Source organism: Ovis aries, chromosome 3 (assembly GCF_016772045.2).
Source record: "Ovis aries strain OAR_USU_Benz2616 breed Rambouillet chromosome 3, ARS-UI_Ramb_v3.0, whole genome shotgun sequence".
NCBI lineage: Eukaryota > Metazoa > Chordata > Mammalia > Artiodactyla > Bovidae > Ovis > Ovis aries.
Window position 1 is genome coordinate 8,955,630 of NC_056056.1, and position 16,923 is coordinate 8,972,552.

At 52.7% G+C, this 16,923-nt stretch overlaps 1 protein-coding gene across 17 annotated transcripts in view; it reads right to left on the bottom strand.

Annotated features, from left to right (window-relative positions):
* The window catches only part of RALGPS1 (Ral GEF with PH domain and SH3 binding motif 1), a 302,601-nt gene that overhangs the window by 39,964 nt on the left and 245,714 nt on the right, over positions 1-16,923 (bottom strand). For all 17 annotated transcript variants that reach the window (XM_042245687.1, XM_042245689.1, XM_042245692.2 and 14 more), the window contains 3 exons: positions 14,106-14,243; positions 11,667-11,760; positions 7,123-7,190 (listed from right to left, as the gene is read on the bottom strand). In XM_042245687.1, the coding sequence (XP_042101621.1) occupies positions 7,123-7,190; positions 11,667-11,760; positions 14,106-14,243 (300 nt within the window). The remainder of the gene's footprint in view (positions 1-7,122; positions 7,191-11,666; positions 11,761-14,105; positions 14,244-16,923) is intronic.

Here is a 16,923-nt window from a genome sequence, read left to right on the forward strand (position 1 = left end):
CTACTAGGATGGGAGACTGCAAGGACAGAGCAAACGTGAACTCCAGAGGGAGCCAGCAAAAACTGGTTCCCTGTCCCTGGAGTCCCTCACGTAGGGTCCTCTACCCACTCTGAGAATATGAGGGCAGAAAGAGGGGGGTCACTGCCCTCACCCATGGGGGTGCTCTCTCACTCTTCTCAACCACAGTGAGGGGTCTCCAGGCCCCTCAAGGAACTTGCTGCATGTCTCCAGCAGCTGGGAGACCTGGGGACTCTGAGCGCCTCCCTCAGGCCTAGAGTCCACGCAGCTGTGGCCACACCAGGGTTAGCTACACTCACAGATTCACCCGGACCAGGACAGGTGTGGCCTCTCATGGGCCAAGGTGGTCCCTGTGAGTGGAGCTGAGGGCTGGAGAGGACTTCAAGCAGTAAGAAACGCGGTGGGCCCCGGCTGAGGGCCCATGCAGTGCCCCCACTCCGCGCCCTGGAAAAGATCTCCATCTGCTCAGGTCAAGGGGTTGTGGGGTCGCCGGAAAACCCAGGAAAGTGCCTGTGAGAGGAAACTGCACCTGGAGTCGGCACTGAGCGCACGCCATTCTTGGCAACCAGAGCCTGAGGTTAGCCCGACAAGGCAGGTAGAGAGAAGTCCAGAATGGGGGATGGCAACACCCCCACTCCGCAGCCACAGCGGGAGGTCCCTGACAGGGCAAGGGGAGGAGAGGCAATGCCAAAGCATGTTTAGAATCTACTCTTACACAGACTCAGCCTTCTGAGGACCACGCTGGGACAGCACGCCACTCACAGTGTGGCAACGTCATGGGTGCGCCAAGGTGGTCACCCAGGGCAGGGTGCTTCCTGCACTGCACCAATGATGGGGAGCCCAGGGAACTCTGGGGCCCTCTGGTGCATCCTGCTTCTTCTCTGTGCTGGGTACAGGCGACAACCAGTCCAGACCCCTGGGCTTAGCAACTGGCTCTGCCCCTTCCTCCAGGCGCGAGATAGGGGGAGCAAGCAGCCCAGTGCCTTCGCCTACAGGGCAGGTACACCTACCTCCCAAGGCGGGTGGAGATTCACCAGGCAAGCACATGGGGCGGGTTAGAGTGTGCCCGGCAGAGAGTACTCGCTCAATGTGTGTCAGCTGTGACTACCCTTAACCTGTTTCCCTACCTGTGAACCAGCTGGTGTGGTTGGTTTTAACACAGGTCCACAAATCCTGACAGTCTCTTTGAGGGCTCAGTCTCCCTGCCCTCTCCTTGAGCCTGGCAGGCCTTTGAGACTGCCTTGACCGACAGAAAGAAAGCTGAGTGCCGAAGAATTGAGGCTTCTGAACTGTGGTGTTGGAGAAGACTCTTAAGAGTCCCTTGGACTGTGCAAGGAGATCCAACCAGTCCATCCTAAAGGAGATCAGTCCTGAATATTCATTTGAAGAACTGATGCTGAAGCTGAAACTCCAAGACTTGGGCTACCTTTGCTGACTCACTGGAAAAGACCCTGATGCTGGGAAATTGAAGGTGAGAGAAGAGGATGACAGAGGATGAGATGGCTGGATGGCATCATCGACCTGATGGACATGAGTTTGAGTGAACTCCGGGAGTTGGTGATGGACAGGGAGGCCTGGCGTGCTGCAGTCCATGGGGTTAGAGTTGGACACGACTGAGCGACTGAACCGAACTGACCTACAGAGCATGGCAGAAGTGAGGTTAAGTGATTTCCGAGGTCAGTCGTGCAGACGGCATGATGCTTTGAGGACCTCTGCTCTTGGAGGGCAATACCATGCAACCTTTGGGTTCCACCCCAGCTGACAGCCAGCACCACGCACATCCCGACGGTTCCAGCCCCAACATCCAGTCCCTCTCAGCCTTCCTGTCTTTCCCACTGAGACCCTAGTTGTCATGGAGCAGAGACAAGCCACCCTGGCTGTGCCCTGTCCAGCCTCCTGGCCCGAAAGTCTGTGCCTGTAGTAACATGGCCGCTTTGTGCCACTGGGTCCTGGGGTGGCGGGTTATGTGGCCAGAGTGCCTGGTACAGCTGCTGAGTGTGAGCTGGAGCTGAGGTGAGGGCCCTCTGGCACCCCCGTCCAGTGCTCCACTGGCCATGCCATGCTGCCCCTCCATCTGGTCAGCATCAGAGCCCATCTGTGAGGGCCAGGAGCGAACCTTCCTGAGTGGTAAGCGTGTGCCAGGCACCGTCTAAGGGTTTCTCTGGCCCAGCCACAGTCCATGAAGTAAGCCTACATGAAGTATTTATGGTGCTTTAGTCGCTAAGTTGCGTCCGACTTTTGCGACCCCATGGACTGTAGCCGGCCAGACTCCTCTGTCCATGGGATTCTCCAGGCGAGAATACTGCAGCGGGTTGCCATTTCCTTCTCCAAAGTATTTAGTTATTCCTCTTCCCATTTCACCAATAAGAACACCGAGGATCAGAGGGACCACGCCGATCACCCAAAGTCCCAGAGCTAGGAAGCGCTGGAGCTGGCCCTGCACTCAGGTCGGCCCGACTCCAAGATCTGCCTGGCTTTTAACCACCGGGCAACAGAAGGAAGACAGAAAGGTGTGTTGGCGAGCAGTCCTGAAGGTATAGGAACCTGCAGCCAGCCTGAGCTTCTCCATGGACTTGCTTTGCTGCCAAGGAATCTCAGAGAAAACCTGTCAGCTGGTTCAGCCACACGGAGGCAGGGCTCACGAGATCTGGAAATGTCTTCACTGGTTCCAAGGCACACACAGCACCAACTGCCCTCTCTCAGGGTCAATGTTCTTTACGATTTTTGCTCTCCAGGAAAATATTAGTTCATTTATATAAGCTAAACATTACATATGGGGGGAAATGGAAAACGTGGCATTCCTGGCCTTTTTTCTCCCCAGACCAGAAACTGGGAAGGTTTCTCCACTTCCTTTCTCACAGTCTGTCCATCTGCTGGTGTGGAGCTGCTGGCACAGCTCTTCCCCGGGCGGTGGAGAGGGGGGTGTGGGGGCATTGGAGGGACGCAGGGTGCAGCTGCAGCTCAGGGGACCACCTTGACACCAACCGAGGCCCCAGAGATCTCACAGGAGGGCTGCGTCCGACACAGAGCCTGTGTCTCCCAGGCAGGGCCGGTGAGCTGAGAGGGGGAGCGAGTGTAGCCACAGAGCGGGGTCAGGCAGCTCATACTGGCCTCCTGGGGCTGCTGTTCCCCTCACTGCCCCAATCAGTTCCTCACACTGTCTGCTGCCCGCCTCCCCAGCTAAGGCAAGAATGAAGCCCACGAGGGCAGGTCTTCTCCAGGCTCCGCAGGGGGACTGGCTCACAGCCGGCCCCTGGCATGTGAAGCCTCCAGTGAACAGACTCTCCTGGGGCCTTTCCTCGGCAGGTGTGGGGTGCCTGCTGGCTGGAAAGAGGCCGGGACTGTAGCCCCAGCTCCCTCCTGAGGAGCCGAGGGAGGCTGCGTTCCTCCCATTCCTGGGACTGCAAGAGGCACATTCCTATCCCTGGTCTGGTCGGGCTCTTGCCACGAAGCCCCATCTAACTGCCAGATGTGGAAGACCTCCCTGAGGCTACCCTTTGTCCCGCTTGCAAGGGACCCCGCAGGTCCCCTCTGCTGTCTGGAAGCCGAGGCTGGGAAGCCAGGATCCCTGAGTGCATCTAAAGCCTTCCAGACACTTCTGGGCCCTCTGATGGTCCATGAAAACCTTAATACCCTGCTTCCAGGCTGGAGCTGTGGAAAGTCAGTGGCAGACGTGCCTGGGTACCAAGGTCTGCTGGCCCCAGCACTTTGCTGGGAGGAGTGTGGAGTCAGCAAGCAGCTGGAGAACCAGGTGCCCACAGACCCAGCTGGGAGCCCAGAGACCAAGCACCCCACATGCGGGGCTCCAGGAATTCCAGGCCTGGGAAAGGCAGACACGGGACAGAGAAGCACAAAAAGCTGTCTAGCTTCCACAAGGGAAGTGCCCTGAAGCACGGAGAGCTGCAAGAGGGTGTAATGCAAGGTCTCAGCAGGCTCTGGAAACCAGCAGGTAGTGGATTAGGTTTGCAGACCTCAGGGTCTCTGTCTCAACCCCAACTCTGCCGCCATAGCGAGCAAGTAGCCAATGTGTCCACGGCTGTGTGGCTGTGCTCAGATACAAACCAGAGTGGCCTGCATCAGAGCCACGTGTGCCATTCCCCAGTGTAACAGGGGGCCTGACAGGGTCGGGGAGAGGAAGGAGAGAGAGGAAGAAAGATTTCCCCAAACCCGAGTGATGATTCACCGACAGAGGCAGAATCATAACACTGCCAGTAATAACATCATCCTAATAAAGTTACAGTTGAAGAAGGTGTGCTGTGTCAGGCACACGTGATCTTAATAAATTCTCACAACCACTCTCTGAGGGAGGAATTACTATGCCCACTTTACAGATGGAGAAATCAAGGCTCGGTGGGTACATGGGGTGTTCTGTCTGACCCTTCAGATGAGTCCTTCACCCTGCTTGGTGCCCTTGGGAGTCCGGACCCAAGAGGCATCTCTTGGCTCCCTCACCCCAGGCTTCCAGCTGGGTTCGGCTGACGGGAGGCTCCAGCTGCAGATACGGTGGGAGGGCGGAGGAGAGAGGGCAGGGCAATTTGGCTTCGCCTTTCCTCCTCCTTTACCCTTGGCTACCACAATTCCTGCAGAGCTGACCCTGTCCTCTGCGACTCAGCACTTGTTGGAGTTGGTAACAGTTTTTCTTCCCCAAGTCCTTCAGCCTAGAGGTGCTGGGGACTCCGCCGTCCTTGTGTAAAGTATTTATTCCTATTCCCATTTCACCTTCATTAACCTTCTTCCGGTGAGTCATCTGGGGGCAATTCTGTTTCCTGCCAGGACTCTGACTGATGCTGGGGGTTAGTTAACTGGCTGGCTTCTGGTTTCACATGGCCAATAAGGCCAATAAACCCCAGGGCCAGGTGGGGATGAGGGGGGATGGGACGGAAGGAGGGTAGGGCTGAACCTTGAGGAGGCTGGACCTGGGGCCGGATCCCAGCCCTGGTAGCGGTTTCCATCCTAGACAGGGCTCAAAAGTGAATGCAGGCCCTTCCCCAGTGGTCCCGTGACTAAGTCTCCACGTGCCCGGTGCAGGGGGCCCGGGTTTGATCTCTGGTCAGGGAACTAGATCCCACATGCTGCAACTAAAGATCCCATGTACTACAACTAAGACCCAGTGCAGCCAAAGACATAAGATCGTATTTTTAAAAAGTGAACGGAGCCCCTCCTTTCCTGACCCAGGGCTCGGGGAGTGGTCTGCTTCTGGAGGCCCCCAGAAGCAGTGTTAAGTTTTCTGTACCTGGCTCCTGTCTCCACCTGGGGCACTGGGAGACAGATAAATCCTCCAGCTCGTCGGGCCATGGGGACCTGATGGCACCTGGGGAAGGCCTGAGATGCAGTCATCCTGTTCAGGTGTGCTAACCAGACAGGGTGCAGGCACCTCTTATTCAGAATGATCAGGAGACGGAAGGGCAGGAGACGGAAGGGCTGTATCCAAGCCCACTCTCTGCTTCAGAACCCTGGGATTCCCTCCGGAACAAAGAGCCTTGAGTGGTTAGCATTCCTACACCACTCTGATGGACCCCATCCACCCCTACCGACAGTCGGGTAAACGTGAGCATCGGGAAGGAACACGGCTGACTAAGTGGGAGAAGGTTCTAAAACAAGAAGGCAGAGATGAGACCAGCGCTAGAAACTTCTCTCTGGTCACTGCTGGTGGGTCATCTGCCGTGTGTGGAAGGCAGTGGACGTGAGAGGAGACCGTGGGAGACAGTTTCCTATTGGGCTCATGGAACCCTGTAAGGATCAAGTTTAGGCCAGGACTCTGTCTCTTGAGGTGTAGACAGCAGCATCCCCAAGCTGTGTGGATCAACCAGCGTCTCCATCTCTCTGGTAAGTTACCGTGGGACCCTGGGGATGGGCTAGGGGCAGGGTCCAGCCTACACACTGGAGCCAGAAGAGGCTAGGAAAGGTAAGGCCCCTGGAGGAAACCCCGGAATCAGGGCAGAGGCCTTGCCTGGCGGGGCCAGTGAGAGGCTGTGACATAGCCTCCTACGGCCCCAGGGTTCTGACACAGCAGCACCGCTGCACCAGCCTGGCTCCAGAAAGGGGAGTGAGTGGTTGGTTAGCAGGTCAACAGGTCAGGGGCAGGGGTCATGACACCAGGCAGCAGCCTGAGACAGCCACCTCCTCACCAAACACTCACCACCTGTCAGACTCTACACTGCATGCCCTGCATGTATCATTTATATTCCAGCGACTCTGGGATGGGAGGCTTATTATCCCCCTCTTATGGGTAAGGAAACCGAGGCCCAGAGGGTGTAAAGTTGCTTGACCAAGACTGCAGTGGCCTGGCACCCAGGTGAGTGTCACATAAGCTCAAACCAGGAGGAGGAAGTGCAATTGGACCTCAGCCTGCAATCTGATCCCGCCCGGAACAGCAGCAGAGAGCAGCCCTAGCAAGAGTCGGACACGACTGAGCGACTGAACAACAACCAAAAGGAAACTGTCACAGAGACAACTCTGAAGCGGCTGATACCACATACACGTGGGCAGAGTGCTTTAAAAGCGTGGGTGGCCCAGCCCTCCAGGTGAGAGCTGGTTCCACCTCCACTTTGTGGATGAGGCCCCTGAGGATCGGAGAGGTACAGTGACGGAGCTGGAAGCAGCACAGCTCGAGTCTGACTTCAAAGCCTGGGCCTCTTATCTCTACGGGACGCCATGTGCATCCCAAATATGGGAATAAAACCGATGCCCCAGGAAGGTGAGCTCTCTGTGTGTGGTGGGACCTCAGGCATCCTGTGCACCCCTCTGGGGCTTGTTACCCCGAGCCTGGGCGGGAGGCCTGATGACAAGCATCCAGCTGACCTGGAGAGTGTCCTAGGTTTCTCCACTGAGTGCAGGCCCCCAGCTTGGGCTCTGATCTTGCCTCTGTTGGGTCTCAGACTCTCCCAGGGAGCCCCAGCCCAGAGGTGCCCTACAGGAACCCAGTGTGATCAGAAGCCTGGGCAGGCTGCAGGGGGTGGGAGGGGGGAGGCAGCTGTGAGCAGGGACACTGAGGCTGCCAGCCAGCAAACTGGACTCTGGTCTTTGGCTCCACAGGCAAGGCCAACCCTGGCAGCCATGTCTGGGCCATTGGCGAGTCTGCCCCTACCCGAGGGGCTACGATACCTGCAAGATCTTCCTTGGAAGAGACTAGTCTCGGGGAGCTGCTTCCTGGTTCAATTCGGAGTGACAGTCTGAAAACAAAGATTTTCAAAGAATTAGATGGGCTCCAGGCTGTCAGAGGGGGAACCGGGTGTGTGCAAGCTGGGAACTGGGAAACTGGACTGCTGCTAAGGGCTATTCGGCACGGAGCCAGCAGTGCCCTGAGGTCTGCTCCAGATCACAGACACAGCTTTCCAAAGTCCCCAGGGGATTTCCATGACCAAGAAATGATGGCTAGGGACGACACAGTAAATAGTGTAATCGTGGCCCCTCATTGCCGGGCACAGATGTGTTCCTGCTCAAGACAACACTATGAACTAGGAACACCATCCCCATCCTGTAGATGCAAAAAGTGAGGAGCAGCGAGGTTACACAGCTCCCCCCAGATGTGCGGGGCTAACAATTGGCCAAGCAGGAGATCGGGGCTGTCTGACCCCAAGCCAGGGGGTTTAATCACTACACTACATTCTCAGATGCCTCCAGAGAGGCATGACATAGTAGTTATTACTGTTTTTCTTTAAAGCATTGATTGAGAAACTTCTGGCTGAAAATGACAGAGTGAAGCTGGATGTCAGAGTTTCCCTCACCCAGCAAGACCAATAAACAATTACAAACACTCAGGAGTAAAAGAGCTCCCCAGCTGCTACTTAACAAGGGAGGGGGCACGAACTTCAAGAACTTGTAGCCAGGGGAAAAAAAAGTGGATTGTGCAGCTGAACAAGAGCCATCACGTGGCCCAGCTCCCATCCTGACCTCGGACTTCTCGGGGGTCTGAGCGGCTTCAGATTCGAGATAGACACGGATGGGGTGGTGGGTGGACGGCGTGGGGGATGCTCTGATGGAAATGAAGGCTCCATGGTGCGGCGGGGGTGGGGGTGCATCATCTGAAACCTGAGGATATCCCTTTCTGGAATGGGATTCAGCCCCCTATTAGATGGAGGAAACACTGATGAAGGCCTTTTAACAGAGTCCCCTTCTCTAGAACAGATGGCTTGCTCCCTGCCTCCAAGGAGCCGGAGCCTTGCGTGCCCCCAGGCCGCACAGAGGGCAGAGACTGAGAACCCCTGTGCCTCTCAGCACAGCGGAAGGAAAACCAGCCCATCCCACACAGCGCAGCAGAACCAGACGGCGCCTCCTTCCATCAGAGCTGTGGACTAGCCAGAGGAAGCCTCTCACATGGGAGCAAGACGGAAAGAAACAGTGGAGCCAACTCAAACATCCTCACAGAAAAAGGAGACAGAGGGAGGAAGAGAGCACTGTCCAGATTGCTAGGCCCAGAGGGCAGCCCCAGGGGACACAGGGAAATCCCCCCAGGTGCTTGAGACTATGGGTTGTATAGAACCAAACCTGAAAAATGAGATGGGAACACAAAAGATGAAAGGGGAGACTGGAGACCCCAGGGAACAAACCAAGGGTAGAAACGAGAGGACTGAAGGATACCAGAGGAGAAACAGATCAACCCCAGTGACTGAGGATGAAAGAGATGGAGATTACAGCCATTATAAAGAAGTTGATGGACATGAAAGGCAGATAGCATCCAGTGTATGGATTCCTGGAATGCCGGAGAGAGAAAAGCCAGAAAATGGTGCAGAAGAAGTGGTCGAAGATAGAAACCAAAAGAATTCCTCTGTGATGAAGAAAGAGCATGTGCCGTTCCAGGGAAAGCTCCACTAGGAGGCAGTCCCCTTGCGAGACTTTTGAACTTTAAGGAATTCTTCCCACGAGGTAGAGAAAACAAGTCACTTACAAGAGGAAAAATCTAGACTGGCTTGAGACTTGTCTATAGCAGCACCCAGCACCAGACGGCAGTGGAGCAGGTTCTCTGTGTCCTGCGGGAGGGAAACCAAGGAGCCCAGCAAGTTAGAGGCAGATGTTTCCACGAAAGATGTGCACGAAAGATGTGCATCAGGGTGTGTGGGACTTGAGCAAACCTGCTTCACGATGAAACCCAGCTAAATAAGGGACTGAGTTAAAATAAAGACTCCAGGAATGGAGAAGTGACAGGTGGTAAGAACTGAAAATGTTTAACTAAAACGATTCCTAAAGAGTAGGAATCATGATTCCTGAACATGATGTGTGTGTTACAAACTTGGAGAAACAAGAAGATAACCAAGGAGGAGTTGGAAGGTGGCGCAGGGGAGGTGAAGGAGGCGGGTAGAGCTTGCTAACGAGCTCATCTTTTATGACCCGAGTCAATGGGCCCTGCTCACCATGGAAATCCAGTTAAAATAGAACTTAGGGACTTCAACCTCGTCATGTTCTTGCTGACCTCTTCTGTTAATCTTAGAAGGCTCTTTTAGGGAATAATATCTATTGTGGAGAAATGTTTATCTGAAGAGCAGCAATTCCTTATGTTTTATTTCAGTTCCTTTTTCTGGTTAAAATAAAATTGAAGTTGTTTTAATTAAAAAATAGCAAGTGCAGTATAATCCAATTTCAATAAATTCTATTCTTGCATCCATCTGTCTATCCATCCTTCTCCATGTGTATATATGCACTTTCTATGCACAGAAGGAGGCCCAGAATAATGCTCATTTCATGCCAACAGTCATGCTTTTTAAGTGGCAGGAATTTGGGTAATTTTTCTTAAATAAAGTAAAATAGACGTTAGACTGAGGAAAACAAAACACTGGTTGGGCTCCTTGGCACAGTGTCTTCAAGGTAAGAGGAAGCCTGAGTCCTCGGAGGTGGGGATCGAGCCGCTGGGTGTGCACTGGACCATGGGGTGTGGGTCCCTCCAGCAGAGTCACAAGCCCTGGGCATCCTTTGTCACTCCGATCCAGGGCCCTCCTAGGAAGGGACCCCCTCAGTGGTCTGGGCCTGGGACAAGAACACAGCCTTTCTCCCTGGGTGTGCCCATTTGGACCACAACAAAAGGCCTTTATGAAATCCAGGCATTAAGTGCTAGGGGTGTTCACTGTCCTTCAGAATGGAAGGCGTAATTACTCACAATTTGCAGCTTGTCCAAGGATTAGCTCACGGTCAGAAGTATTTATGGACCATTTTTCTCCTTAAAGTATATTAGTGTTAATGAAAAACTACTGTCTTTTTAATAAAATTATTGGCACACGAATGGAAAATGTTATCCCAGAACCTAACTGGGAATAATTTCCCACTCCAGGGTACTCTTTTCAGGAACAGCAAATGCTTTGTAAGTGACAATGAGCAATTTGTGGCAAACATAATTTGAATGGTCATCTCTGGCCCTGATCTACTGTTGTTACGATTACGTAACAGTCAAAATGTATTATATTCTATTTTAACAAAATATTGTACAATAACAACTAAAGGTATCACCTCTATATTTCTAAAGACAGTCAAGCATTAGGAGGACCATGTGGGGAGCTTTGGAAACAAATACAGATTTCCAGGCCCCATCCCAGACATGTGGGTGGCTAGAAGGCTTCCTAGGTATCTCTGGCCCACCGTCAGGGCTGAAATCCACTACCGCAGAGCTGGTGAGGGTGGTGTTACTTCAACAGCCATTCCCAAGGTCTTGGTGAATAAAAATGGGTAACCTGAAGGTGTCCCTAGTGGCCACAGTTTCCAACAACTTAGATGAAGAGCAAATCATCAAGCTGACCACATTTTAAAATGTAAAACTGGAAAAGATTACACAATATATTGGAGAGCAGGATTCAGAGAGATTATGCATGCTTTACTGGAAGCAACCAATAAGAAAAGATTTAAAAGAACACATGCAAAGCTGGCGTCTAGGGGGGGAAATAGATCAATTACATGATGTCCAAGACTAGCCTTGATAATAGGCTGTGTGAGAAGCCCTGAGGTTCTGAGTTGACCTCAAGCTCAAAATGAGTCAAGAAGATGTCCAATCCATATGGGGGGACATGTAAAGGTACTATACTCCAATAACAACTCAGCAGGAAAAAAAAGAAAGTATGGTGGACAGACTCAACATGAAAAGTCCTCCTTCTCCCCCTAATCACATAGAAATGCTGGATAAATTTCCAGCTGCCACAGATGAAGAGAGAACTGAAAGCCAGAGCAGGTGAGGGGGAGATGAGGCCAGAGGGCCCACCGGGGTCTTTATGGGAACTGGGTGTATTCTATACGTGCTGCGTGGGATGGAGATGGAGCCTCCACTAGCGCCAGGTGGCGAGAGTCCAGCAGCAAGTGGGGGCCCCAGGGAGCTGCCTCGTCCGTGAACAGGCTCTCGAGAACTCTGTTTGGCAGCCCGGAGATGAGTCTAGAAAGCTGCCCTTCCGCTCAGTGCTCTGAGTGGGGAGTCCATCGTGAGAACCTGGAGCATGAAGCCTGCACCACATACTGTGGAGCCCCAATTTTACCCTCCCCACTGGAAAAAGTCACGCCGCGAAGCTGACGGAACACCGTCCTCTGTCCAGAGGGGCCGATGAGGGGCGACTAGGGTGGGAGGAGACGCTCGGCAGCCCCGCTGTGGGCTCTGCGGGGCCCGAGGCTGAGCACTCACGTGCTGGGGCGGGGCGTGGGCGCTGCTGCCCAGGAGGCCGGGCGGGGCGGGCACTCACTTGTAGTTGTCGTCCTCCACGAACTTCTGCAGCTCTTCGATGTAGCGCACGGACTTCAGGTACTTCTGCACGTGGGGCAGGGTGGTGAGGTGGTCTGCAGGAGGAGAAGAGCCAGAGGCTTCAGTCTCTCCCCGTCTTTGCCTCTCCCTGTCTCTGGGCCCCACACGAGAGGGACTGAGACATCTAGGCAGTCTTTCAACAGCTGGTGATGAGCCCTTGGGCCGGGCCTGGCCTGGGCACTGGGCATAGAGTGGACCCTCGAGGCATGCCCCCTAGATGGGTGGGCCACAGACCCCACACCCCAAGGTCACCATGGTTCCTTGGCTGAGCAAAGATGGGTCTTGGTGCGCGGTGTGGTGAGGAAAGATGGCCTCCAGAAAAGACCAGAGCCAGATGCGTGCCCTCAAACAGGTTTCCACTGGAATAATTGGACCAGTCTCCCTCACCCACCCCACCGGCTCCATGTGACAAGAATGAATGGATCCTGTTCAGCCTGGTGAGCAACCCAAACCCAGACTCGGGCACAGCCTGAGAGCCTGGCTGCTGCACCCTGAGAAGATGGGGAGGGGCCTCGATGCTTGAGCACCTGCTCTGTGCCAGGCTCTGCCCCGGGTGATTTCTAGAAGCCATCTGGCCTCAGCCTTTGCACCTGCCTCATTTCCAGGAATAAGATGCGCGGAGGAGGAAGCCACAATAACTTGCAAGGTCACTCCACTGAGAAGTTTTGACCCGAGTCACCTGTGGCCTCGGCCGCACTGCGCTGTCTGACTCTGTCCTGGGCTGATCCTCAGACCGTCATGGTTACTGCACTCTTTCTGAGGGGTCCCCACACGCTCCCCGATCCTCTCTGCCATTCTCCACCAGTTGGGACAGAACTGGTTGAGGAGGGAGGTGGAGGCAGTGGAGGAGGCCCTGAGGAGGAGCGTAAAAGCGGGTGGGAAGGGCCGCTGCTTTCCTGGGGCGGGGGTGGGGGGTTGGCAGTGCATCTGGGTGCCAAGATGAGCCTCTGATGACTCTGCCCAGTAACCGTGAGATCCTCAGCGGGTCATTCAGTTTCTCTAGGGCCCCAGTGTTCTGGTCTCTGAAATGGGGATAAGAACCCCTGCTTCACAATGCTGATGAGGGGGAAGATACAGGTACACAGAACAGTGGTAAGAGTGAGTGTTTCCTGAGCTCTGATCAAACGCTGGGGCAAGGGCCTGGCACACACACACCTCCCTGTTGTCACTGATGAGAAAGCCTCAGAGGAGATAGACTTTTCAAGAAGCAGGGCTGAGACATGAAGCCGCATCTTTCTGACCCTGGAGCCGAGCCTATAATTGCTCTGCTGGCCAGCATGACCAGTGCTGAGGCCCCAGGGAGCGGAAAGGGCCCAGGGAACTCAGGCCCCTTCCCGCTCTCTGCGCAGGAGAGCTGGTCTTCCAGTGCGGGCCTGCCACTCCCCCACCCCGCAGTGTTTGTTGAAGGGGTTCTCCTGAGCAGACCTTTGGGTTTTGTGCCCCACCCCCACAGTGGCCTTCCCATGTGAAGGCAGCTGGCTTCTCCCACCCCGTGTGATGGAGGAAGGGTTGGTCTCTTCTCCTCCTATTTTGCTGCTTCCTGACTTCGACTCCTCCCCTTCCTGTGAAGCTCTGTTCCACGGAGACAAATTACCACAGCTGTACCACCCTTCCCCTCTTCCCTGTGACTTCTGCCATGAGGCGCCCAGGTCACTCAGGCCCATTCCTGGAGGACCTGGGTACCTGACTTCCGGCTGAGCCCATCCCCCAGTGTCCACGTGGCTGGCCCATCGGCGTCTTCAACAATATCTCCTCCATCCATCTCAGATGCACATCCTCAGGGTCACCCTTTGGATCTGGTCACCTGTGGCAGAGCCTGGCTAGTTGTTGACCGAGTCAACGCTCTTTTCCCTCTAGGCCCACAGCTACGTTGCATTCCTACCTTCCCCTGGACAGACGCAAAGAGTGCCATGTGCAAGTCTGACCCAGAAGTCCCGTTCTTATACGATTCTCTCTTCTTCTGCATCTGCCAGCTGGATGCAGAGTTCCGTGGAGGACTCGGCGCCGTGGGACGCGGTGGAGCCACGTGACAGAGGAGCCTGAGTGCCAGAGTCTACTTGGAGGAGAGCCACTCAGGAGCTGCCCACAGAGCTCTTCATGGATGGAAGACCTGGCTCTGCCACTGACTAGGCGTGTGCCCTTAGAGAGGAGACCGCAGTGTGTGCAGCCCCGGTTTCCCCACCTGTGAGACAGGGATGGTGGCGTCTAGTCTGCACAGTCTTTGAAGATCAACACGCTGGCAATGGGTCCAGCACGCATTCGATGCTTAGGATATCAAAATGAGGAGCCTTGGGCGGGACTACCTGGTCTCCAGAACTTTCTCACTGAAAATGTGCTGCACCCAAAAGATTTCACAATCCCACCAACCAGGGGGACTAACCATAGCTGCAGGAAACTTGTAAGTCAGCAATTATTCGGAGAATATTGTTCATCTGATTGGATCTTTGCTCGTTTTCCATGATGCTGCCTGAGGCAGGATACGCAGAATCTATGTAGATTAAATCCAGAAGATAGATGCCTAAAATCAAAGAAGATATTTAATGATGGAAGGTGTTCATTAATCAGACCGGCACAAAACAGAACTGCTCTGCTAGAAGGTACACGGTGACTTACGGAAAACTGCAATATGATTTGGACTTCAATTCCAATCCCGACTACTAACTGTTCACATAAACTACTCAACTGTAAATCAAACATCTGAGCAACAACCAAAATGAATGCTGGCAAGATTTTAGCATTTTGGGTTCGTACACTCTTCCAGCAACAAGGGTTATTCCCTGTAACCCAGCTGGAAAATAACAGGACATGAAAGGGATGAATGAATACTTGTGTTTTATCAACCACTGCAGTTTAATAGGTCTAAGGTGTCATACCCATGAGAACACTGCTTGAATTCAGGTTTTCATTTATTCACTTAACTGTTTGTCTATTTGTTTATCTATCTTTCCTTATATGCACGCACACACACACACACACACACACACCCACACACCCCAAATCAGAAATAAAGGAACAAAAGAAGAAATCAAAAAAGCAATAGTCCTTGGTACAAAGAAGTAAGGCTAGACAGAGAATTCTCCTGCGAAGGGTGCTTAATAAGAAAATAACGCGTGATGTAAAAACATTGCTGTGATACGCCAGTAGGGAGCCTCAGCACAGCCTCACGGCATCACCCCAAGGGGAATTCGGGACAAGCTCACTAACCAGAGATGGGGGAAGAGGACTGGCTGTGCAGCGTGGTGCAGCTGACTGGCTTGCTGAGGGCCACACCTCAGAATCTCGAGGTGTGCGTGGACAACGGGTGGCATGGCTTTCCAGCAGCCCCCCTCCAGAGTACTGCCCCTAAACCCATAACACTGGTGAAAAGCCCGAGTAGTGATGCAAAGCAGAACTGAAGGCAGAAAACACTGAACGAGGCAAAGAGGAATGGCTGATATTAATTAAAGGCATGGGCGATTGAGAAGATGTAATGATTACTATCTTCTATGCACAAAGCAATACTGCACCAAAAAATACAAAGCAAAAAAGCGCCAAAAATCAGAAATGGATTCAACAAAGCCACAACTGTGGAGGTAGCTTTTGGTGTGTCTTTTCTAGAATGTGTGTGTGTGTGTGTGCACATGTGTATGTACATACAAAAAAAATACATATACATGTATCTATAGATATATGTATGGATGTGTTCTATATGAATGTGTCTAAGTAACAATTAAAAGCTTGGTGTTATATAAATAAAAAGACAATTATTTTAAAATACTCATGGAATGCTTACAAACACTGATTATATGCTAGTCTATTAAAAAAAAAAGCTCAATAAGTTCCAAAAAAATAAATGTCATATTATATTCTCTTTGACCTTACATCTAGGATTTAATAATAAATATGGAAAAATTCTAACCATTTGTTAAACACACGCTTGTAAGGAAGTCTCACAGGAAAAATGAGAAATGTGAAATTGAAAGTCTACGCAAAGACTGTGCAACGACAGTGAGAACACTAAGTAACAAAATTTATGAGATTAGACCAAAGTGGTAACCAGAGGAAAATTTATAGCCTTAGAAGTTTCCTATTAAACTACTAAGAGTTACAACAAATGTAACTAGCCAGGCAATTAATAGGCAAGGCATGGGTTTCCTGCATGGCTGGACAGCACTGCGCTGATTTTCACACTCACTCTGTCATTTGTCTTTATAAAACCCATTTCACAGAGGAGGAAAAGGAAGTGCAGAGAGCATGTGTAACTTGCTCCAGGTCACACAGCTGGTAAGCGATAGGGGTGGGAGCTGAACCCAAGCCTGCCTCCCCAGAGAACGTGCTTCCTGCCATCACAGTGGACTGCTGGATACCATGAGTCACTCGTCTGCTTTTAAAATAGCTACACGTTTTTTACGGGAAACTGTTAAATCACAGAAACATATGCTAGTACTTCTCCTAGGAGTCTTTCCACTTCCTTTCTTTCTAGTGGCACCATGTTTCCAAAATTTAAAAAAAGTAGAAATCATCTCCCTTGTATCGAAGCTCCGAGTTCGGAAGGTTTAACTCCACAGGTTCATGATTTCTCTTGATTGTGTTTTTTCTCTTCCCGTTTGAAAATCTAACTTGGTCACCTCCCCAAGGATTCAGCAATGGCGATCCTGAAAATTCAGCAGAGAGCGTCCCCTAGTGCTGAGCAGGAGATGAGGGGATAAGGGACATGCTGTGCAGACCAAACCCACTGGCTCTGAGCCACAGAGTGAACCTCGGCTCAGGAGCAGGGGCCTCGAGGAGCAGGATATGGGAGACAGGAGAGGAACGATGCTTCTTAGGAATCTGCTACAAGACGGGAACCTCCTCATCTCCTGTGATCCTCCCAACGACCCCATGATGAGGGTTGAGTAGCAAAGTAAAGTTCAGGGAGATTAAGAAACTGGCCTAAGGCCTCAGGAGTGTGTTGGATTCGAACCCAGGTCTCTCTGGCTCCAGGGCCTGTTCGAACTCACTCACTGGTCATGGAATTAGTCATCTTTTCTTAAATAACACCCTCACGCGGAAGGCTTGCCCTCTGCCGCCCTGTGAGGACCACGGCTGGCTTCTCTGCGTCCTCTCAGGTCCTGGCTCTCCAAACAGAGGCGAGGAGAAGCTGAACAGCATCTCCCCCGCAGCCCCTGCCTGTTCCCTGGGGGCATGGAGAGCCCATTACTTCATAAGAGCAAACCCCA